At 37.6% G+C, this 25,176-nt stretch overlaps 1 protein-coding gene across 2 annotated transcripts in view; it reads left to right on the forward strand.

The window, feature by feature from the left end:
• The window catches only part of PARD3B (par-3 family cell polarity regulator beta), a 1,146,560-nt gene that overhangs the window by 523,859 nt on the left and 597,525 nt on the right, over window positions 1–25,176 (forward strand). For both annotated transcript variants that reach the window (XM_010352639.2, XM_030916822.1), the window contains exon 4: window positions 21,086–21,195. In XM_010352639.2, coding sequence (XP_010350941.1) covers window positions 21,086–21,195 — 110 coding nt within the window. The remainder of the gene's footprint in view (window positions 1–21,085; window positions 21,196–25,176) is intronic.

The following is a 25,176-nucleotide window of genomic DNA, read 5'->3' on the forward strand; positions in this document are numbered from 1 at the left end:
ATAGTTACTGCTGTACATTAGATCCCCAGAATTTATCCGTCTTGTAACTGAAGGTTTATACCCTTGGACCAACTTCTCAACACTTCCTCCACCCCTTCATCCAAGACACCCACGATTCTACTCTCTGCTTCTATGATTTCAACTATTTTGGATTCCGCGTATGATTGAGATGAGACAATATTTGTCTTTTGGTGTCTGGCTTATTTCACTTAGCATAATGTCCTCCAAGTTTATCCATGATGTTGCAAATTGCAAAATGTTCTTCTTCTTATGGCTGAACAATATTCTCTTGTTTAGACACACCACATTTTCTTTATTAATTCGTCAGTGGTCACCTAGGCTGTTATTGTAGGTGTCATTTACACCTATCTTAGTTATTGCAAGTAACGCTGCAATGAACATGAGGGTGTAGATACCTCTTTGAGATACTGATTTAAATTCCTTTGGATATATGACCAAAAGTGCAATTCCTTTGGATATATGGCTGGACCATAGGGTACTTATTAATTGACATATTTTTAATATTTTAAGGAACCTCCATACTGTTCTCTATAATGACTGTACCGGTTTCCATTCCCATCGTGCACAGGGCTTCCCTTTTCTCCACAGCCTCTCCAATAGCCACCTGTTATCTCATCTTTCTGATAATAGCCATCCTAACAGATATGAGGTGATATCTCATTGTGGTTTTGATTTGCATTTCTCTGATGATTAGTGATGTTGTGAACCTTTTTATATATCTATTGGCCATTTGTATGTATTCTTTGAAAAAAAAATGTCTATTCAGGTCCTTTGCCCATTACTAAATCTGGTTATTTGCTTTTTGATATTGAGCTGCTTGAATTTATCATATTTTTAGAGACTAATCCCTCATCAGATACACAGTTTGCAAATATTTTCTCCCAATTCATAGGTTGCCTTTTCATTTTGCAGATGTTTTTTTCCTTTGCTGTGCAGAAGCTTTTTAGTTTGGTATAGTCCTGCTTGTTTACCTTTGCTTTTGTTGCCTGTGCTTTTGGTGTCATATCCAAAAAATCATTGCCAAGATCAATGTAAAGCTTTTCCACTATGCTGTTTCCTAGGAATTTTACTTTTTCAGATGTTACATTTAAGTCATTAGTCTTTTTTGAGTTAATTTTTGTATATGAGGTAAGATAAGGGCCTAATTTCATTATATTGCTTGTGTGTATTTGGTTCACACAGCATCATTTATTGACAAGACTAGCCTTTCCCCATTTTGCATTCTTGGCACCCTTGTCAAAGATTAGTTGATTATATATGCACAGGTTTATTTTTGTGCTCTCTGTTCTGTTCCATTGGTCAATGTGTCTTGTTTTCATGCCAATACCATACTGTTTTATTACTGTGGCTATGTAGTTTTGTAATATAGTTTAAAATCAGGATATGATGCCTCCAGCTTTGTTCTTTTTGCCCAAGATTACTTTTGCTATTTTGGGGCTTTTTGTGGTTCCATATGAATTTTAGGATTTTTTTCTGTTTCTGTGAAAAATAGAATTGGAATTTATATAGGGATTACACTGAATCTATGGATCACTTTGAGTAGTATGGACATTTTAACAATACTAATTTTTTTAATCCATGAACATGAGATATCCCTCCATTAATTTGAGTCTTCAATTTCTTTCAACAACGTCTTACAGTTTTTGGCATACAGATCTTTTACCTCCTCACATTAACAGAATGAAGGATAAAAATCATATGATTCTCTCAACGTGTGCAGAAAAATTCAATATTCTTTCATAATTAAAAACTCAACAGATTATTTGACAAATTTCAACATTCTTTCATGATAACAACTCTTAACAAATTAGGTGTAGAATGAATTTACCTCAACATAATAAAGGTTCTGACAAGCCCACAGCTAATATAATACTCATCAATGAAAAGCTGAAAGTTTTTCAGGTTAACACGAGCAGACTCATAGTCAACAGATGGGAGTCTTCAGCCTGAGTGAGGTCCCACTAGCGGCCTTCCCTTCAGAGACCTCTAAGATCAGGAACAAGACAATGATGTCCAACTGACACCACTTCTATTCAACATAGTCCCATAAGTCCTAGCCAGAGCAATTAGGCAAGAAAAACAAAGACATCCAAATTAGGAAGAAATTAAATCGTCTCTGTTTGCAGATGACATGATCGTTTATGTAGAAAACCCTAAGGAAAACCCAAAGAAAAAGAAACTGCTAGAACTAATAAATTCAGTAATCAATTCACTAAAGTTCGGGATATAAAAATCAATGTATAGAAGTCAGTTGTGTTTTTATACACTAACATTTTGCTATCTGAAAAGGAAGTTCAGAAAACAATTCCATTTACAATAGCATCACAAAGAGTTAAACATTTGGGAATAGATTATAATCTGGTAGATCTTGGTTAGAGTTGATTGTATTTTAGTAGAAATGGCAAGAAACAAAGATATGAATCAAGAAAGTGCTAAAATCTGATTTATCTTTTGTCTCTGTTTCAGCTTACTTTATAATACAGAACAGATTTGTTTTGGGTATCAGAGCCTTTCTCCACTATTCACCATCATTGTCCTCCACTCACATCCCTGTCTTTCTACAGAAGGACTTCGACTCTGACAGACGTAACCTCTTCTGCTTCTATGGTGTCTTTGTGCCTAGTACTTACCACTTCCTTTGCTCTACCTCGTCTTTCCCCTATGCGCTTGGTGTTCTTCGGAGGGAGTCCATTTTCTCATTGATTTAACTTGTCCCTAGCTTCTAGCTTAGTGCTTTGAACAGAGTAGGGGATAGATGGATATATAGATGAATGGATTATGAATACCCACTAAAATGTTCATTCTGCTATGAAGCCCTCTTCAACAGTTAGAATTATAATTCTCCCTCTTGCTCCTGCAGCACTTTCTAGATACTGCTTGGAATCTTTAGTAGTATTGTATTATGCATTATTATGTATCTTTAGAGCCCTTTGGAGGTCAAGGACTATGTTGTAGTCATCTTTGTTTCCCCAGGATTTAACACAGTTTCTAGCACTTAGCAATTTTCAGTAAGTGCCTGGACAAAAGATGTTAAACAGGACATAAAACTCCAAAAACAGAAGGGCTGTGGAAGTGTGTTATCAGACAGAACCCTGGGCTAGATGTGTTTCCTTAAGGCACTTTTAATTCCTCAGAAACTTCCCAAGCCAGTAGTGAGTTGCAAACCTGCTATGGAGCGTCCTCCAGGAAAGCAGCTTTGGAGCTATTTTTCCCCCCAAACTCTGTTGACCATAACACAAAGCCAAAAGTTGATTTTGCATTGCAAGCCAGTATATAACTGTTGTGCAAAACAAAATGCATCTTTACTCTGTAATACAGTGCAATATCTTCTATGCCCTCTGTGGTATAGAATGCTGATCATGACCCTTTAAACTGATTTTAAGACTCGTGAATAGATTGCAGCCCACAGATTGAGTAAACCCTGTTTTTGAGGACAGAGATAGTCCCCTGAGGTGAACTTCAGAGGAAGAAGCATGAGCTTTACCTGGAACCCAAAATATCTCACTGTACTCTGACTGTTTGTTGAATATGTGTATAAATTTAGCAATGACCAAGTGACAAGCAAATAAAACAAGCCATCCTGGCCAAAAATAATCAGGTCATGTAGTGGAGACATCTTTGTAATTGAGAATTGAATTGTTTGAATGCTGCAAAGTTATTAGAGATAGTCCACCAGTCACTTAGTTCACCATACCCAAATACAGCATTGTGAATATTTGAGGTAAATGTGTTGCTTCTAAAATGAAACTGTGGGCCCACTGAGATATAGGGAACTTAACGTTTCTTCTGCCAATATGTTGACATAAATATTGCTGTTGTTAAGCATGTATGAATAGCAGAACTATTTCAGTCTTTTTATCTCTTTAAAACTAATTTAAATCTGAGCATTAAAAGACTGTTTGATACCATATGTTTGTTTTAGATAGGAAACAAAATCTATTCTAAACATAAGGGCTTATGAATCTGTATTCTAAACATAAGAGCTTGTAAAATTAGTACATAGGACTGGAAGCTATTGTAAATTGTTTCATGGCCACAGATTCCTCCCATGTTAGTATACATGCCCCTTTGTAATGTGACCTTGCTGTTCCTCCTGTCCAGAGGGGGGTCTGTTTACCCAACCCTTGCTAAGATGCGTTACTTATATGCTGTGCTAAAAATACAACATTTGCTCGGTAATGTCTTTTTATTGTGGAATGTAAGTCCAGCATGAAATTGTTGATTTTTCTCTTTGAAGACCATTTAAAAGCCATTTTTGAAAGTGACCAAGGTCTGTGGACATGAGCATCACAAGCCTTTTGTGAAAATATTAGATAGACTTCAAGAACACAACCGAAGACTGCCAGACTAGAAAGATACACATCACAAATCCATTTAGCTGTGTATGTGAAAGGACCAAATTAAAAGGTTCAGCAATGTCACTGGCATATCTGAGAATTCAGCCTGTTTCATTTTGAGACCCATATACCTTATCTGTGAAGGCAACTCTGTATGTGTATTTTCCAATCTAGATGGATAGCAAAGAATGAGATGACCTAGACAAGCAAAGCACAAAGACAGTTGTGATAGCATCCGAACTTTCATGTGTAGCTCATAAGGGCAATTCCTCCTTTTCTATGTAGGCCTTTTTTGAAAATAGCACTGTGCTTTGGTTTGCTTACCCTGAGAAGACCTGAAAGATGAGATTAAGATCTTTCATCTCAAATTAAAGAAGGCTTGTCTCAGGAACCATTTGACAAGTTCAGATGCTGCTGACTTAGATACTGGCCTCTTATCAGCACCTTCAAGTTAATGTTTGGAGTGAATGGTAGGCCTATGTTGTTGAATTTTTATCAGATTTCCCCTCATCTTGGTAGATTATGCTTTAATTCACTATTCTGTGACTTATCAATATTGTCTATTTTATGCTATTGAGCTATAATAAATAAATAGCATAATGCAGTACTTATAGGTAGTGAAATCGAAGTCAGATGGGCTTGTGACATAGGCTAGATGCAACAGGTATTACCTTCAAGTTAATAAGTAGCTCAGATCCTGGTATACTTTGGTTTATTCATAGGACTTGGTGGGGGGGAAAATAAAATAAGCTTTCTTGTTCTGATAATCCCTTAAAAGAGTCATGAAGTTTTGATCTTTGGCTTATTCGATTTATTTATAATTAATAGAAACCAAGCCATTCCTGTGGCTCTCAAAATCTATTTGTGGAAAATATTTTAACTTTTAACCATATTATGTCTTCCCAGCGTTAGTGACCCTCTATGTTAAAATGTTTTCCCTTGAAAGTTAAAACTCCAATGTTGTTAGAAGAGTTTGATTCTCTTTTTGAAAGATCATAGAAACACAATACAGTTTTTTACCTGTGGACTTTGGATTTTGATTCACGTTGAATTTGATGCCAGGAGTTACATGGAAAAGTCAATAATCGTGGATCATTGCCTTACTCTGTCACTGGGTGAATTAGTCTGTTGGGGTAATGTTCTCCAGCTTGTGTAATGGGCCTATTTAGTAGCAAGACAGCAGCCATATGAAACACCTGGGTGGTCTTCCAGAGTACTTTCAAGTGGATTAGATTTCAGTTATCCAACGTGAGGTCACAAAGGCTTAGACAGCTGGGCCAGTGCCACATCATGAACGGAATATGACCTCTTCCTACCGGATGCATAATGTAAAAGGTGCCTGAGGTTAAAGCTGATCCTTGGACTCCAGAAGCAGATATGGGTCAAATGAGGTCCCAAACCACAGTTGCAAATGTTGGGAAAGTCACTATAGACAGGAAAGAATCACATTTTCCTCTGGCACTTGCATTAGGTGTGTTCTCTGCCAGAAACGCCTAGTTTCTGAGTTTTCTGGATTGAGCTTTATTTGATTAACACTGGTTTAAAATTTTAGGTGTTATTAAGCAGAAACAGAAGAAAGGGACTGAGTGGCCCTTTCCTGTTACACAGAAAACAGCATTTGGTGCACATAGGCTTTGGAATAAAATCACCTTTTTAGTGTTCTTAGAGATAACAGTGACTCCAAAGCCTGCCATTTTTTTTCCAGTCCTGCCAGGAACTTTGAATGATCCAATAAAAGGTAATGTTCAAAGGTTTCAAGTGCAACTGATAAATTATATATATTTGTATCCAGGATGCCTTAAATTGACTTGTGGATGTTTCTCATCTATCAAGAAAAACTTAGTGATTTGAATTTAGTACTTTGATGTTGCAGTAATTGTTTGCAACTGCAGCTCAGTGGCCTGAAGGCATTGCTTATTTCTCCCCTTCTCTTCTTGCAAAGAGCTCCTGAAGTATTCTTTTACAGGCGGTTCTCCACTCACTGGGGGCTGTGACCTAAAATTTAGGATAAGAGAATGGTTCCATAAACACTTGGCACAGACCAACAACAGTGCCGTAATGAACCATCCCAAATGTGCACCATTTTGAATCAAACAATCATCCCAAGTCCACACCCTCTTCACTGGATATATATTAAGATTCACTTCATAGTATTCACAAGGGAATTACTAAAGAACTCATGGGGAAAAGATTCCTCCACTTATTATTTTAGTCAAGGTATTTCATATATTTCTAAGTTACAACTGTCTTTCAAAGTATATTTTAACTAGTTACTTAATACGTGAAAAAAATGCTATAGATTATATCCTTTTGGAGGATAATCTATTTCTTGATGCTGTTTCAATTAGATTAAATTAAAACTCTCCCAAATTAAGGCCTTCTGGTAGTGTTCTTCTAACCGTAGTCTGCAGTTTCCTCAATCAGTTGTTCCACTAATCATTTAGTGCATGCCTATTTTCTGGCTGAGCAAATGTATCAATATTCATGCAAGGGCATCCATCTCTAGCATCAAAAGCCACATGCCCATCTGTCTACTATAAATATCTTAGCCATCATTTTACACCGATATATTATCTCATATATCTTCTGCATTTCAGAATTCTTTTTAAAATTCAGCTCATTCACAGAATGTTTTCAGGTGAACTCAACTATTATCCCTTTAGCTATTCCATGGTTTGCCATAAATCTTATGAATATAGATTAACCTCATAAATATCTAGGATCTAAGACTGTAAAGTATCACAAACTGAAAGATCAACTGACAGGGCAGTAGATTCCTCTATAAGCCACAGTAATTGACAGGATTGAGTCAGTATCTCTGTGCATCTACTGGGATTGTTTAGCATCGTTGTTGATGGCACTTTTATGTTCATCTACTGTTAAGTTGCAAGGCTGATAACATGTGCTGCATTAGTGTGAATCGTGTTTATTTTAAAATGTTAAAATGGTGATGCTGAAGAAAAAAGTGTTAGTTGAGGGGGAACAAACCAGACAGTAGCAACTTATTTACATACTAGACGAGATACCCTTTTCATGACCCCCAAAGTTCTCAAGTCTGGGACATTTCATACTCTAAAGATTTCTGAACTTAAACATTGGTCTTTGCGCCTGTAGCTTTGTTTAGTTCAATTTGGCATGCCTCTGCTGAGTGCCTGTTCTGCTTGGGATCCTAAGTGATTGACTAAAGGAAGTGGCTTGCCATCAAACTGCTTACAATGTGGTTCCACCCTCTTCTCCCAGACATCACTTTCTCTTTCACATTCTTGTTTGATAACTTGTTTTATCCCAATTTTAAATGTCTGTATTTTTTTATTTACTGTTGATGATCGGTCTTCCCCCAACAATCCACAGCTCTTCATAAGCAAGGCCTTTGTGTTGTGCGCTGATGTATCCAGAATGCCTGGAAGACTACCTGGCACATTTTAGGCATTTGGTAAATATTGAATGACTCAACGAGAGACAAAATACAACTACATACATAAGACAAATCGGGATATAACACACCCTAAAAAGATACAAAAGCAGATCCACATTTTGTGATGCTCTAACTGTGCAAGACTTGGGGGGATTGCTATTTAAGAAAAGCAGCAATAATTTTTAAAAAATTATATAGAAATGAATTCTTATTTAGCATGAAAAAAATCACAATTTATAAATTTAATAAAGCTAACATACTAGAGATGACAAAATGTGAGAAATAATATTAATGATATATTAACACATGAAAATATCTTGATATTATACTTTTTTCTCAATAACTTTTGGCCATGTGTTCTTTTTTTGTTGTTGTTTCTTTATTGAGATGAAGTCTTGCTCTGTCACCCAGGCTGGAGTGCAGTGGTGCTATCTCAGCTTACCACAACCTCCGCCACCTGAGTTCAAGTGATCCTCCTACCTCAGCCTCCAGAGTAGCTGGGATTACAGGCGTGCGTGCACCACCACGCCCGGCTAATTTTTTTGTACTTTTAGTAGAGACAGGGTTTCGCCATGTTGGCCAGGCTGGTCTTGAACTCCTAACCTCAGGTGATCTGCCTGCCTCGGCCTCCCAAAGTGCTGGGATTACAGGCATAAGCCATCGCACCTGGCCAGCCATGTGTTCTTTAATCACCTCTCCATATGTAATATCAATTTCTGATAGATTGAATAAATGGATAATTTGTTATTTGCTCTAGCATGGTTAATCCAAATTGTTTTTGTTTAAATAACATTTGGGATATATAAAGGGCTTCATACATACATACTTGTAACTATGAAACTGCTACAGGTTTGTGTCTTACTAGTGTGGGAATTTTATTTTTTTTTTTTTTTTTTTTTTTTTTTGTTGGTGTATTTTTTTTTTTTTTTTTTTTTTTTTTTTTTTTATTATACTCTAAGTTCTAGGGTACATGTGCATAACGTGCAGGTTTGTTACATATGTATACTTATGCCATGCTGGTGTGCTGCACCCATCAACTCGTCAGCACCCATCAATTCATCATTTATATCATGTATAACTCCCCAATGCAATCCCTCCCTCCTCCCCCCTCCCCCCTCCCCATGATAGACCCCAGTGTGTGATGTTCCCCTTCCCGAGTCCAAGTGATCTCATTGTTCAGTTCCCACCTATGAGTGAGAACATGCGGTGTTTGGTTTTCTCTTCTTGTGATAGTTTGCTAAGAATGATGGTTTCCAGCTGCATCCATGTCCCTACAAAGGACGCAAACTCATCCTTTTTTATGGCTGCATAGTATTCCATGGTGTATATGTGCCACATTTTCTTAATCCAGTCTGTCACAGATGGACATTTGGGTTGATTCCAAGTCTTTGCTATTGTGAATAGTGCCGCAATAAACATACGTGTACATGTGTCTTTGTAGTAGACTAATTTATAATCCTTTGGGTATATACCCAGTAGTGGGATGGCTGGGTCATATGGTACATCTAGTTCTAGATCCTTGAGGAATTGCCATACTGTTTTCCATAATGGTTGAACTAGTTTACAATCCCACCAACAGTGTAAAAGTGTTCCTATTTCTCCACATCCTCTCCAACACCTGTTGTTTCCTGACTTCTTAATGATTGCCATTCTAACTGGTGTGAGATGGTATCTCATTGTGGTTTTGATTTGCATTTCTCTGATGGCCAGTGATGATGAGCATTTTTTCATGTGTCTGTTGGCTGTATGAATATCTTCTTTTGAGAAATGTCTGTTCATATCCTTTCCCCACTTTTTGATGGGGTTGTTTGTTTTTTTCTCGTATATTTGTTTGAGTTCTTTGTAGATTCTGGATATTAGCCCTTTGTCAGATGAGTAGGTTGCAAAAATTTTCTCCCATTCTGTAGGTTGCCTGTTCACTCTGATGGTAGTTTCTTTTGCTGTGCAAAAGCTCTTAAGTTTAATTAGATCCCATTTGTCAATTTTGGCTTTTGCTGCCGTTGCTTTTGGTGTTTTAGACATGAAGTCCTTGCCCATGCCTATGTCCTGAATGGTACTACCTAGATTTTCTTCTAGGGTTTTTATGGTATTAGGTCTAACATTTAAGTCTCTAATCCATCTTGAATTAATCTTCGTATAAGGGGTAAGGAAAGGATCCAGTTTCAGCTTTCTACTTATGGCTAGCCAATTTTCCCAGCACCATTTATTAAATAGGGAATCCTTTCCCCATTTCTTGTTTCTCTCAAGTTTGTCAAAGATCAGATGGCTGTAGATGTGCGGTATTATTTCTGAGGACTCTGTTCTGTTCCATTGGTCTATATCTCTGTTTTGGTACCAGTACCATGCTGTTTTGGTTACTGTAGCCTTGTAGTATAGTTTGAAGTCAGGTAGCGTGACGCCTCCAGCTTTGTCCTTTTGACTTAGGATTGTCTTGGCAATGCGGGCTCTTTTTTGGTTCCATATGAACTTTAAAGCAGTTTTTTCCAATTCTGTGAAGAAACTCATTGGTAGCTTGATGGGGATGGCATTGAATCTATAAATAACCTTGGGGAGTATAGCCATTTTCACGATATTGATTCTTCCTATCCATGAGCATGGTATGTTCTTCCATTTGTTTGTGTCCTCTTTTATTTCACTGAGCAGTGGTTTGTAGTTCTCCTTGAAGAGGTCCTTTACATCCCTTGTAAGCTGGATTCCTAGGTATTTTATTCTCTTTGAAGCAATTGTGAATGGAAGTTCATTCCTGATTTGGCTCTCTGCTTGTCTGTTGCTGGTGTATAAGAATGCTTGTGATTTTTGCACATTAATTTTGTATCCTGAGACTTTGCTGAAGTTGCTTATCAGCTTAAGGAGATTTTGGGCTGAGACGATGGGGTTTTCTAAATATACAATCATGTCATCTGCAAACAGGGACAATTTGACTTCTTCTTTTCCTAACTGGATACCCTTGATTTCTTTCTCTTGCCTGATTGCCCTAGCCAGAACTTCCAACACTATGTTGAATAGGAGTGGTGAACGTACCTCAAAATAATAAGAGCTATTTATGACAAACCCACAGCTAATATCATACTGAATGGGCAAAAACTGGAAAAATTCCCTTTGAAAACTGGCACAAGACAGGGATGCCCTCTCTCACCACTCCTATTCAACATAGTGTTGGAAGTTCTGGCTAGGGAATTTTAATTCTATGCTGCATTTTCAAGTATATTCTAAATAAGAGAGAAGTTCCCATTTGTCAAGGTATCAATGAGAACTGAATTATCTGCTTATAATTATATAGATCTGGTGAGTGAACAAATCTTCCATAGAGTAGCTCTGGCTTTGTGCATTTCAAATTTTGTGTATCTTCCAGTGCTCACATACTTCCAGTGCTGGTGCAAAACAGCACAGCCACATCATTACTTCACCTGGCCTATACCTTTGTATCATGAAACTGGTTGAACTTGGACATTGGGTGTTGGCAATATTCTTATATTACTCACCAAGATGACTGGCAATAGATTAACTATATGCAGAATTGTTTGTAAGCCACATAAATATAGTCCATTATATATATCCTACTATATATATAAATAATCCACTCTGTCTGTCTATCTATCTATCTATCTATCTATCTATCTATCTATCTCAGAGATATATCTCATATATATAGTGGACTCTCTCTCTATATATATATGAGATATATAAAATATACTATATATATATATAATGGGCTACATATGAGATATATCTCTGACTCCACTATATATATATGACTATTTTTACGTATAGTGGACTATTTATATATATAGTAGAATATATATAATGGACTATTTATATGTGGCTGAGAAACAATTCTGCATATCGTTAATTTATTGCCATTCATCTTGGTGAGTAATAGAAAAATGTTTCCAATACCCACTGTGCACAGTCAACCAGTTTCATGATACAAAGGTACACATATATAATCATATATATATATATAAAATACAGTGGACTCTCTCTCTATATATATATATGATATATCTCTGACTCGATTTCCCCTTAACTGGAATTCCAAAAATACTCTTGGCCACTTCATTGCCACCCAATAGGAGGAAGAGTAGTATGGATGGAACCATAGTGATGGAAGAGATAACAGGGTTAACCTGTAGCAATTAAAATATTTTACTTATGTAAATTTTACAAAATTGTATAATCATGTGATCTTGTTGCTAAGGCTCCTCTTGGCATCATGTAAGGGGCTCATGCAAATGAGGACCCCTGAAATTGCATTTTTTCCCCCATGCAAATCTGCATCTGGGCATTCCAAAAAGTAGAGATTGTTTATAATTATTGGGAGCGGACCTTCAAAGTGGGACAGGATTACAATTGAATGCAATATTAGAGAATAATCATTTAGAGGTCACATGATGTAGGACATTTTTAGCTGATGGCAAGTGATTCTGTTTGGCATATACACCTGAGGAAGAATGTAGTATAAGATATAATTAGTGGTTGAGGCAAACCACTGAGGTCCTTGAATGCCAGAACGAGAAATTGGGAGGTTGATGCACACATCATCACAATCCTTCCCTTCATCTCTGTGATTCAGGAGTTTTTATTTGGATTTATTAATTCAGGTATCTTTATTTATTTCAGTTAATACTTTACTTATTTTTTTTAGAGTGTATGCCTTTCAAAGACCTGGCCTTCTGCTTACACTGAACCTCCTCTGTTGCTTTATCCTTGTTCTGACCATAACCCTTGAGACCTAGCGCATATCTGAGACCTGGCGTTAACTAACCTTAGGTAGCATGAGTAAATGTATATTGTAAAGTAGCTTAAGAAATTTGAAAAATTGCAGATTTGTGTACACAACTGGATAAAATATGAAAACTTTAATAGTTCAGCCCACTTCAAGTGGAAGTCACTTGTCTTCAGAGACAAGTATAAGTCCCAGTAAAAGTCAGTTAAAAACCCCTTCACATATTTTTGTAGCACTGGCTCTCCAATTTGAACTGTTTTCTAAATACTAAAAGATGCTTTATCATGCATGTGCTCATTCATATCCATTGTGTAGTCAGTGACTATTTTGTGAATTACTTGCATTTGTCGATCATGTGTTGAACAAACATGGTTTTTGCAATCTGAAATGAGAGAAAAATGATATTAAATGTTAGTTGACTTGAACTTCCTTCCTCCTTTCGTGGCAATACTGGGAGTCTCTTTTCTAACGGACTGATATTTAAGATGAAAGTTTTTGACTTAGTTTCCTTAGTGTGGTTTTTGCATCACAGTATCTGAAAGCATGTCCCAGCTGCTGCATTCATCACAGGCCAGGCACCAAACCGGGTCAGGCACTTTTGCAGCAAAAGTGATCTCTTCTCAGTACTTTGGTATAAATTGTGCTGCTATTGATATCATTACCAGTTTTTTTTTATGGGTCTCCAGATTTCAGTGTCGTGAAGTTTTTTAGGCATCAGCTAAAAAGCCCTATCTGATGCCCATAAAATCTACACAAAAAGAAAATCTAGTTACCTCCAAAAACAAATGATGTACCACTTTCACTAGTCTTATTTTATTGAGTATTGATGGGGGTAATAGCAATACTGGCAAAGCATGGAAATCATCTGCAAGAAAGACTGTGTACTTTGGGAGAGGAGTTTGCATGCCTTGACTAGTGAGACAAGCATCTTACCAGATATGTCCTTGGGACCATGGGTTGATGTTTTCCTCTTAGGTATTCAGCTTCCACCATACCTTCCTTTTATCTGTATCTTTCTATCAAAATATTTCTTTCTGCTGGCCAGTTTATTTTATTTATTTATTTATTAGTTAGTTAGTTAGTTAGTTAGTTAGTTAGTTAGTTAGTTAGTTATTTTCGAGACAGAGTCTCGTTTTGTCACCCAGGTTGGAGTGCAGTGGTGCAGTCTCGGCTTACTGCAACCTCTGCCTCCGGATTCAGGTAATTTTCCCTGCCTCAGCCTCCTGAGTAGCTGCGATTACAAGTGTGTACCACCACACCCCGCGAATTTTTGTATTTTTAGTAGAGATGGGATTTTGTCATGTTGGCCAGGCTGGTCTGGAATTCCTGACCTCAGGTGATCCGCCCACCTCAGCTTCCCAAAGTGCTGGATTACAGGTGTGAGCCACCACACCCAGCCTGCTGACTAGTTTAGATGAAAAGAATTGCTGCTGCAAAGAAGAGGTGTTATTCCCCTTACTTCTATGCACTTACCCAGGTAGAGAATGTGGCCCTGCCATAGGAAGGCGTCAAGTGAGTAAAACTAGAGTAGAAATAAAGTTCAAAAGCTTTGGAAACTTCATTTCTCTGCGCTTCAGTTCTTTGTTTGTTTGTTTGTTTGTTTTCAAGACAGAGTCTTGCTCTGTTTCCCAGGCTGGAGTACAGTGGTATGATCTCAGCTCACTGCAACCTCTGCCTCCTGGGTTCGAGCGATCCTTCTGTCTCAGCCTCCTTAGTAGCTAGGACTACAAGTGCGTGCCACCACGCCCAGCTAAGTTTTGTATTTTTAGTAGAGATGGGATTTCACCATATTGGCCTGGCTGGTCTCCAACTCTTGACCTCGTGATCTGCCCACCTTGGCCTCCCAAAGTGCTGGGATTATAGGCGTGAGCCACCACGCCCGGCCACTTCAGTACTTTTTGGCTATATAAATTAGAAAACTATCTTTTTATAAGTCTACAGTGGGACTTTGTTGCAGCCTCTCCTCCATGCTCATTTAGCCAGCAAGAAAAGGGGGAACAACTTCTTTGAGGTGAGAGTGCTAGAATAATGGTTAGAAGGAAAGTTTCTGACCTACAGTCTCTTTGCACCATTTCTGAAGGGTACACCCATATTTTGTCAAACTCGTTCAACAGTTGTTAAAGTTCAAGATAATTGAGAGGTATTGTTCTAGGTGCTGACTAGTTGCAAAGTCTATTAAGGAAATGTACTACATGAAACCAAGATGCAGCCTATACTGTTTTTCTATACTATTAATATGGATTACCTGGAAGAATGTGTTTTTTTCTACTTCTTTCCCCCTTTTCTAATTTGCAATAAGTTTAGCCACTTGAAATTTACTTTCATCATCAATGTGAAAAATTTACCAACTTAGATGTATTTTAATTCAGAGCATTTTCTTCTGTTCATATTTATCTTGTTATCCTAAGTGTCAACAGTCGTGGAAGGAGAGTGTGTGTTTTTCTCCAAACTGTCCAACTGTTTTGGTAGCACCAAAGGAATCCCTTAGGGCAAAGGAAAATCGAGACTCTGAAAAGACCAGCCCCCTGAAGAGGAGTCTCTTTGCATATAATCAGGTTATCATGTTAATCCCAGTTCCCTCTTCCATTCTTTCACCCCTCCCATTCCTCTGAGCACTCCTCTGTGACTTTATTAAACAGTAAGCATTCTAGATTTCTTTCTTTCTTAAAATTCTGAGAGGTTATCAAATCCTGGCTTTTGCATTATTTTGCATGCGATGCCATTAATAGTTCTATGCTGATTCTTCCTTTTTATTTTCCTCTGTTCGCTTCATTTTTGTATCTACCTGCTCATTCTAGAAGCCAATATGATTTTCAATATCAACTTCATATTCATCTTTGTGAATGCCCACCCTATTGAAAATCTAGTCTTTGGTTTCCTCACATGTATCAAGACATTTTAAATTAAAAGCAAATCATTCTAACAGTCAGTGGGCTGAAGCCAAGATTTGTATTTTCTCTGAAGGAAATCATAGCAGTTGCCAAAATCTCCCTATTGCTCTTCTTCAAGCCAGAAATGAGAATGATTTTTAGGTGTCTGTTTTATGCTTCTTCTCCTTTGCTTTTTATGTGTAGTCAGTTTCTGAATTCTCCTGTGTCCTCCTCCATGTTCTCTCTCCATTTCTGCCTGTGACTGCTGACACCCTGTTCACCTTCTCCACGTTGCCCTTCTAGCCTCTCTGTGCATGAGGTCCTCTAGTTCTTACAGAATGTCTTGTCAGCGCTTTCACTGTGACCTGCCCCCCATCCTGAGCGCTGTCCAGGTGTCAGTCACCCTAGGATGAAATGACACCAATATTGGTGACAAGCTGGCCTTCTGGTTTTGCTCAGGAGAATCATTAACCATCTTTAAATAAATAAATCCCTGCTGCTGCTCCCCGTACAATTTAGAACATGTGCCTTGTGACTTTTGATGTGGGGCTTATGTTTGAAGCCATTGTTTGTTTTCCCTGCTGCCTGCATCATCATATGTTATGTGGTTTTTTCAGGACCTTGGTTTCAATCTTTATAACTGCCTATCCTTCAAAACCCCAAAACATAATATTAAATGGTGTCACCTGTCATTTAAGCCATCTCCATCTCAAACGTATCCTCCAAATGAAAATCCACTGAGGAGGAGAGGGAGAGGGAGAGTGTGATTATAACAAAGAGACAGAAACTTATAGACATAGCACCTTACATTTTTGTTGGTGTTTATATCTTGCTTGATTCATTGGTGTACCAATTTCACCCTTTAACTAATGGCTGCCACTTTCAAAATTGTTTTCCTCTAACTGAATTAGACGACCCTCCCCTTGGCTTCCTTAGTGACATTTAAGGGGGACATGGATCAGTACCTGTACCCCACTTAATACCAGCTGCCCCACCATTAAAATAATGATTACTGGAGAATTAGAAGATGCGCCATCATTCATAGAACTTGGGAACTGACTTCACTTTCTCCTATGAGGATGTGGCTTGACTGGTGTTAATTGCCCTAAATCCTGTTAAAACGTGATGAATCTTGCCATCTTCCTAAAAGTCTGTACAGTCAGTGAGTGTTTAAGATTTTCCTGAATGTGGCATAAGTCCTGAATATAAATCGAGAATATTCTAGTGAGAATTTTGCTTATCCTGTTCTGGCAAGATCCTATCTGGTGAGGATATAGTCACCAGCAGCTGCACACCCAATCAGGGACTCTTCTATTCCTGCACCTAGTAGCTTTCTCTTTGGCTTCTGTTCAGTTTCAAGTGTCAGCTAAATAAAATGGAGATTTGATCTAGCCTTTGGTGTATGTTTTCATTGGTGTGTGTTCTCCCATAAGCCATGTATAACCTACTTGAAACACTTTAGTGTTTATGTGTGCTAGGATGTATTGAAATGTTCCTCATTTCCACATTTCCTTTTCTGAAAGATAACTTGAGAGTAGATGAACACCATGACTGCTGATCTTGATATCATCCTCATCCCTTCTCCCTGTCCTGATGCATAGGAGCACCTCAAATATTTAATTGTGTGGGGGGAAAAAAAAACCCAGCAAGCAGTTCTATAAGAATTTATGCTTAAAAATACTGAACAATTCCTATTTTATTTGGGCTTTGCTTCTAGTGGCTTTTAAACTATGATTCTAAGGAATATTATTGTTCCTTGACCTGAACCTGGGGTTTTTGCCTCTAAATTCCAATAATAAGAGTCTTTTCTCAATTAGCTGAAAAAATACTAATGAATAGCAACATTTTCCCATTTTTGAACTCCCTTCTCACCTTATCTTTATTTGTGTAAAAGTTTTGATTCATATTGTAAGGCTGTATTTGTTTTAGTACAAAATTAGATTTTACTATTTTAATTTACAAATTATTCCATGAAAATTAACTTGACTTTCGGCCGGGCGAGGTGGCTCAAGCCTGTAATCCCAGCACTTTGGGAGGCCGAGACGGGCGGATCATGAGGTCAGGAGATCGAGACTATCCTGGCTAATACGGTGAAACCCCGTCTCTACTAAAAAATACAAAAAACTAGCCGGGCGAGGTGGCAGACGCCTGTAGTCCCAGCTACTCGGGAGGCTGAGGCAGGAGAATGGCGTAAACCCGGGAGGCGGAGCTTGCAGTGAGCTGAGATCCGGCACTGCGCTCCAGCCTGGGCGACAGAGGGAGACTCCGTCTCAAAAAAAAAAAAAAAAAGAAAAGAAAAGAAAATTAACTTGACTTTCAAGAGCTTAGCTTTTTGAGCAGCCAAGATAACAAAGCTCACAACAAATAACAAGTGCTATAAACTGCTTTTTTTGTGGGAGGGAGTCCTGCATGAAAATTATATACCAGACAGTTCTGTGTCCTGTGCATGGCTTTAATTTATTTCAGCCTCCTATCAGTTTTGTTATGTGCTATTTTCACCAAGTTTTAAATGATGAGACTGAGTCACAGTGCAGTGCAAGTTCAATGCCACAGAGCAAACAAAGGCTCAATCTGTTTGACTCCAAAACCCAGGGTCCTCTCCACTGTCCTGACACATGACAGTTAGCAGTATTAGTGTCTAATTGTTTCTGTTAGATTATAAGCTTCTTCACTGTAGAGGTTATGTTTCCTTTACTCCCCAACGCTGGAAGGCTCTGTAAAACTGGATAGAGTTGTCCCCTCTCATTTCAGTTAGCTTTACTTGTACAACACGACTTCTACTCTACTATATATTCAAGGTTTTGCCCAAATTATCTTCAGTACTCCTGATTACTTGCCCTCTGTTGTACATTAGGACTTACCTTTCTTTGTCTTTAAGGTGGAACTCAGCCTCTTCCTGACAGCCACCTTCAAATAGGGTTTAGTAATTTAGAAGACCATTCTAGGAAGGTTTAAAAGTCTGAGATAACAGTTCATATTTAAAGATGCTCATTATTTTTTTTTTCGAGGCGGAGTCTTGCTCTGTCGCCCGGACTGGAGTGCAGTGGCCGGATCTCAGCTCACTGCAAGCTCCGCCTCCCGGGTTTACGCCATTCTCCTGCCTCAGCCTCCCGAGTAGCTGGGACTACAGGCGCCCGCCACCTCGCCCGGCTAGTTTTTTTGTATTTTTTAGTAGAGACAGGATTTCACCGTGTTAGCCAGGATGGTCTCGATCTCCTGACCTCGTGATCCGCCCATCTCGGCCTCCCAAAGTGCTGAGATTACAGGCTTGAGCCACCGCACCCGGCCAAGATGCTCATTAATTTCAATGTGGAATGATTTGTACTTGTTATTAACACATTAAGAAAGAAAGAAAAATTAGAATTTAACTGAACAGGAGACATTCAATTGTGGAGTACAGAAAAGCCAAGAAGAAGAAAGTTATTCCTGATATGTTTAAGAAAGATCTAGCCATCTTAAAGTTTTTTTTTTTTTTTTTTATGTTTCAAATAGCTGATACACTGGTACAAAACTGAATTGTCATCTTATGGGAGACACTATAATACTATGGCATATTGATGGAATACACAAACCTGAATGCTTATTATTTTGAGACAGAGTCTCACTTTGTCTCCCAGGCTTGGTGGCAAGATCTGGACTCACTGCAACCTCTGCCTCCTGGGTTCAAGTGATTCCCCTGCCTCAGCCTCCTGAGTAGCTGGGATTACAGTTGTGCACCACCACGCCTGACTAATTTTTGTATTTTTAGTAGAGACAGGGTTTCACCATGATGGCCAGGCTGGTCTCAAACTCCTGACCTCCAGTAGTCCACTTGCCTCGACCTCCCAAAGTGCTGGGATTATAGGTGTAAGCCACTGTGCCTGGCATGAATACATATTATTATAAAATTGTATCTTAAATATTTTAACATGTTATTATTTAAAAAGCAGATACAGTGAAGAGGACTCATAGGCACGTGTCCTTAAATTTGAAGGAAAATTACCTACTGTGGCTTTTTTAAGGAAAATGTATTTATTACCTAAGAAAAACCATGTCTCTCTCTCTCACACACACATATACTCTCTCTCTTCATATAATATATTTTGCTTTTTGTTTGTTTTCTCCCATTCAAGAATTTACTGGCCTGATTAAATGGAAATAAACCAGAGTTCATGAATTTTGCCCCATTTTCTTAATTTTAAAGATAATGTGTTGCTTCTGAGGATACTGCATTTAGACTGACTTGTTCATTTCATGTTTCTGGTAATTGAGGGGCTTAATCTGAAAGGAACTTAGTCTTCAGATCACCTAAGGGAGGGAAAAAGGTAGTGGTATGGGATCCTACTTTCTTGAAATTTTATGGTACTTTTTCTTGCTTCTACTCTTCTTGTTGTTTTTTTTTTTTAAATGTTTTATTTCAAAGAACCATTGCCAACCGTACAATTATTGGTATGTCCGTTGGTTAAGAAATGTTTGAGATAGAGGTGGACGGATGGTGAAGAATGTAGTGATGTCTCTTAATAAAAAAGAAATAAAGGAAATTGAACTTGGACTTTATAATTGCTTTTGGCATAGGTCTGTGTCCTAAGTAGTATGTTAATTTCTTATCATGAAAGAAGTTTGTGTGTGTGTGTGTGTGTGTTTTTAAAGCAAGTTCTATCTGGATAAAGATAAAAAATTTTTGCAGCTCTTTGTTTTGTACAAACTAAGAATGTTAAAGCAGATATAACAACCAGGTTTGTAAATAACCTACAAAGTGGATGAAAAATGTTCCTTTAAACTGGAATCACTTCAGAGGTTTGGGGAATTATTTTCAGAATATTGAGAAAAGAGAAATTGCATTTCAACTGTTTTCTACTCTTTTCCCAAAAGTACAAAAATAAAAAGTTAATTTTTATATGAGAGTGATTTTTAAACCACAAGCAGATTTTTTTTTTTTTTTTTTTTTGAGATTTTTCTCTATAGTGGCCAATTTTGTATGAAACAAATTATTTTAGGCCTAATTGCAGTCAGAGCAGTTAGGCCGCTGGCTCTGCTAAGGTTGAATTTCATTTGAACTTTCTGATAGTATGATCTTTTTTCAGAATTTAATAACTGACTCAAATATTTAATAGTGGAAGCTTTCATTAAATTAAAAAGAAATCAGGATATATTTTTAGAAGAACTAACTTATTTTCTTTATCAGTTCTGTCTACTTTAGGAGAAGAGGAAGAGAATGGAAGCAATCTCTTTGTGTGCTTAAATAGGCATTAATGTTATAACCCCAGCAAATAATTTATTTTGGTCTATATCATCATTCAAAAGATTTGGAAAGCACCAAATGGCAGTAATAACTATACTTCCAGCTCTATTGAATAGCAAATTACACTGACTGTGTGAATCTCTTCATTCGTCTCCTGGATAATCATTCTTTTTAATACTCACATATATTTTCTAGATCAGTTTTTAGATTGTACACAGTCAACGAGTGCATTGCCTAACAGTTTCTGTTAAATGCAATGGCTTGTTTTGAAATGCAGCTGGGGAAAGATGAGAGTTGAAAGATTTTGTTTCCATGTGTCAATCTATAAGTAGATGACAAAAGATCATTAAATGGATTAATTTACAAGCATCCTTGGAAATAGAATGTTTTTACATAAAAGCATGTTGTAAACCTTTTTAATTAAAGTGCATTGTGTCATGCACTCTCTTCACCCCAGGGTTCTTTTGACCTCTCACCTCTCACTTTGTCTTCCAGGCACTCCACTGCTGGTGAGGAGAAGCAGTGACCCAGTGCCAGGCCCTCCTGCTGATACCCAGCCAGTCGCTTCACACCCTGGTGGCCAGAGTCTGAAACCGGTTGTTCCAGTAGGTATCCTGCTGTTTCTATTTCTAATGAAAGATCAATGCGCTGTACCCATAGCTTAAGTGGGACTTTGCAGTTTTAAATACATTGATAACTAGATAGAGATCTTTTGATAGTATATATAGTATTAGTTATACTAATAGCTAGTATGGGCTGTTACTTGTATATAGTTAGAGTGATAGCTATTATGTATATGGCACTGATTATGTGCCAAGTACTATTTTACTTGTTTTATATTAAGTCATCTAAACTTCCACATCAAGGTAAGCACATGTTTTTATCTCCATTTAACTGATAATGAAATTGAGGCAGAGGACGGTTTAGCAATTTGTTTAAGGTTACATAGCTAGTAAGTGGCAAAGCAAGGAATTTCACCCAAGTGTTCTGGCTCCAAAATCCTTGCTTCTGGCCAGCATACTATACTGTTACATTTTCTTCATCTTCCTGTTTCATAATGTCCAAGAATATCGTTATATTTTTGCTGTGTTAACCCAGTGCTTTGCCAAACCATACCATGGTGAGTGGCGTAGATTTTCAGGCTCCCAATATCACGAAAATGTGGTGCCAGGACTAGATTTGTAGAACTCAGCATTCAGATTGAAGAAAAACAAAATCATTGACCAAAAGTGCTTATAATCAGATATACTTATAACTGATAGGTTAAGTGGAGAATAATTTCCTGAAGAGATGATATTCTCCTTCCATATAGGACTGTGGGATCTTCTTGCTAAATCCTCAGTTGCTTTGAAGAGCTGTAATTGTGGATAATTCTCTCAGATAGCCTAAGAATTCAATTTTGGCTAATGACTATATACCATTGCAATAGGTAATCTTCGATAACATAACCTTATTAAAAAAGTCCCTAAAAGCAAGACTCTTTCTCACTTTAAGTTTCACTGTCTATAGTGCCTTAAGAAAAAATAAACACATCATTTATGGGTATATACAGATGCTGAAATGAGTTAAACATATTCTTCTGGTTTGGTATAAAATATTCTTATCAAGAGCCGTGTCAGTATGTATGAGATAGGAGTCACTATTTCAAATCATTAGCTCTTTGCTAATAGATTTGTGGCAATATTTTGTCATATTTATTTTATTATAAAAGAAACCAAATGTCTTGAAAGTATTTTAGATGTAATGTTTTTCCACTAACCTATTTAAAACTCTATTCTTCTAAGGAAATATATTTAATGGAATATTAATAAAAATCAGGTGTATGTGTTCTATTTTAATTTAAGTACAAACAAAACTGGTATGTGGTATGACATTTTTTAAAACACACACTGGTTGAGACCATGTTGAGTCTAATTATGTTGGATTGGGGGAAGACAGCTATTCAGTGAGAGAAGAATTACATAAAAGAGCAGAACTACAATTTAGTTATTTTCGTGATGTCTGTGTGTCTGTGTACCCTAAAATGAGGGTGTGTCTGATTAATGTGTTAGCATTGTTTGCATGGAGAAAGCCCCTGTATTTGCGCCTTTTCACACTGCTATAAAGAAATACCTGAGACTGAGTAATTTATAGAGGAAAGAGGTTTAACTGACTCACAGTTCTGCATGGCTGATGAGGCCTCTGGAAACTTAAAATCATGGTGGAAGGGGAAGCAAACATGTCCTTCTTCACAAGGAGGCAGGAGAGAGAAGTGCAGAGTGAAGGGGGAAGAACCCCTTATAAAACCATCAAATCTCATGAGAACTCACTCACTATCATGAGAACAGCATGGGGGGACTGAACCCATGATCCAGTCACCTCCCACGGGGTCCCTGCCCCAACATGTGGGGATTACAATTTGGTTTACAATTCAAGATGTGATTTGTGTGGGGACAGAAACCTTAACCGTATCAGTCCTCCAATGTTTATTTCCATGTTTCTATCACTTAGGCTATGGGCTTAAACTGATTAAAATGACATCAATGTTACTTTCCCTAGAGGAAATGATGGCTACTGTCCATCTGGTAAATGCTGTAGCCTCACCAAAATATGACATCAGTGAGTTCCAAGTTGGGGTATGGGACAGCAAGACATATTATTACTAGCAAAGATGTATATCACAATTCAAGAATAAATGCTGGTGCCCCAAATCCTTGTGCCTTATGCAAGTGATCAAATATAGGCTGAGTTCCTGTGTATCAACAGTGAAAAGGAAGCACATGTTTCTTCCTTTCCTCATTGTGTCCTCTATGGATGATGGAGTACAGACCACAGACCCAAAAAAGTAGAGTCTGGTCCTTGCCCTTACATGGAATAGTGGCACATCTTAGGTGTCTCTTGCTTCAATTGTAAAATAATCTCCGTGAATACTTTAAGCTTTAACATCCCGATGTACAGACGTTGTGCCTTATGTATCTTTATCTAGGGCCAAGTACATGGATGCTCAGTGTATATGTTTTGGACTTAGGAATGCAAGACACATGCAAGTCTAGGAAGAGTCCTAGAAGTTCTTAGAAATTAACAGCTTAATAATTAATAATAATTAATCTGACTCAGCAATTCTCTCCGTTTCCCAAAGAGCATCTACCAGGTAAATGCTGGTTTAAATCCAGTTTATCTGCTCCAAGGTCTAGTTCACCACAGGCAAGAGACAGATAGTTACCTGTCTTATTATACAAACATTAATAAAGCCACTTAGGTGTGTTTATTTTTACTAGCAGGAAGATGGTGTGTGTGTATGTATGTGTATTATAACTGTTAATATATCCCTGCATATCCAAACTTGTGGAATGCTTAGATCTATACTGTCCAGTATAGTAGCCACTAGCCACATGTGGTTACTGAGCTCTTGAAATGTGTCTGAGCCAAATGTGAATGTACTTAAAATGTAATACACACACTGGATTTCAAAGACTGAAGCATGAACAAAATAACACAAAAGGTCTCAATAATTGTTATATTGACTATATGTGGAAATGATAATATATTAGATATACTAGGTTGAATAAAATATATTCTTAAATTATTTTCACCTATTTGTACTTTTTTTATTTACATGGCTACTAGAAAATTTAAAATTCTATTTGTGGTTCTTACTGTGTTTTATTGGACAGTGCAGCTCTAGACAGAAGCAAAATTGGGTATAGCATTAATGAGGTGGTTTCAGTCTGGGGAAGATCTTTGAGCGTCACATCATCTCTTGGGCAACAGTGCGATTTGGTTTGCCTAGGGCAGTCCTGGTTAGTGCCTCTTGTTCTGGCATAATTATTAATAATGTTTTCACGAACTTTCAGAGGTGCCCGTGTACGGATGATAAATTACATGGCACCCTACATATAGCCCTATACTCACTTTTGTTGTTCGCTCACTGTTAAGAGAAGCAGCCTTTCAAGGAAACCTTGGGAACATAACAACCACAACTCTTTCACTGGCACCCTGCAGAGGAGGTTCTGTGTGGTAGGGACCTGGGCCTGGAGCTATGGACACTGATACTTCATATTCTTTTCCATCTCTAGGATTTTGTACTTGGTGCTTCCTTCACAACTTCAGCTACACCATTCTTGATTCCTCTGATTTGATAAGTGATGATGAATTTGGGGAGCATGTGATAATGTAGCCATATAGCAACTAATATGAAAAATAATTGTTTAAAAATCCATGTTCAATTGTGTTTCAGTCCAATATTCGTGGGAAGAAAAAACAATCAAAATTTCCATCTCTTAAATAGTGTTCACATATAAGTAATTCACAGATGGCAGAGCCGCAAGTGGGTTATGTTCAATCATTCCCAAGAAATTAAACTTACTTATAACCCACAGCATAAGAAGCTGTAAGGATGAATATTTGACACATTTGATTATGTTGAAATACTGCCTTTAAAACCACAGTTGATGACTGTTATTTTTAGTTGCACTTCATTAGGCTTACTGTAGAGGGAAGAGTTTTCACTGATGCCCAGAGATATGTGTTTTTTGAAAAGTTGCAAAAGTTACACTTGTTTTCTAGCTGATTAAATTTATTACAAATTGGTTATTTAAGATGTACAC

Source organism: Rhinopithecus roxellana, chromosome 14 (assembly GCF_007565055.1).
Source record: "Rhinopithecus roxellana isolate Shanxi Qingling chromosome 14, ASM756505v1, whole genome shotgun sequence".
Classification (NCBI taxonomy): domain Eukaryota; kingdom Metazoa; phylum Chordata; class Mammalia; order Primates; family Cercopithecidae; genus Rhinopithecus; species Rhinopithecus roxellana.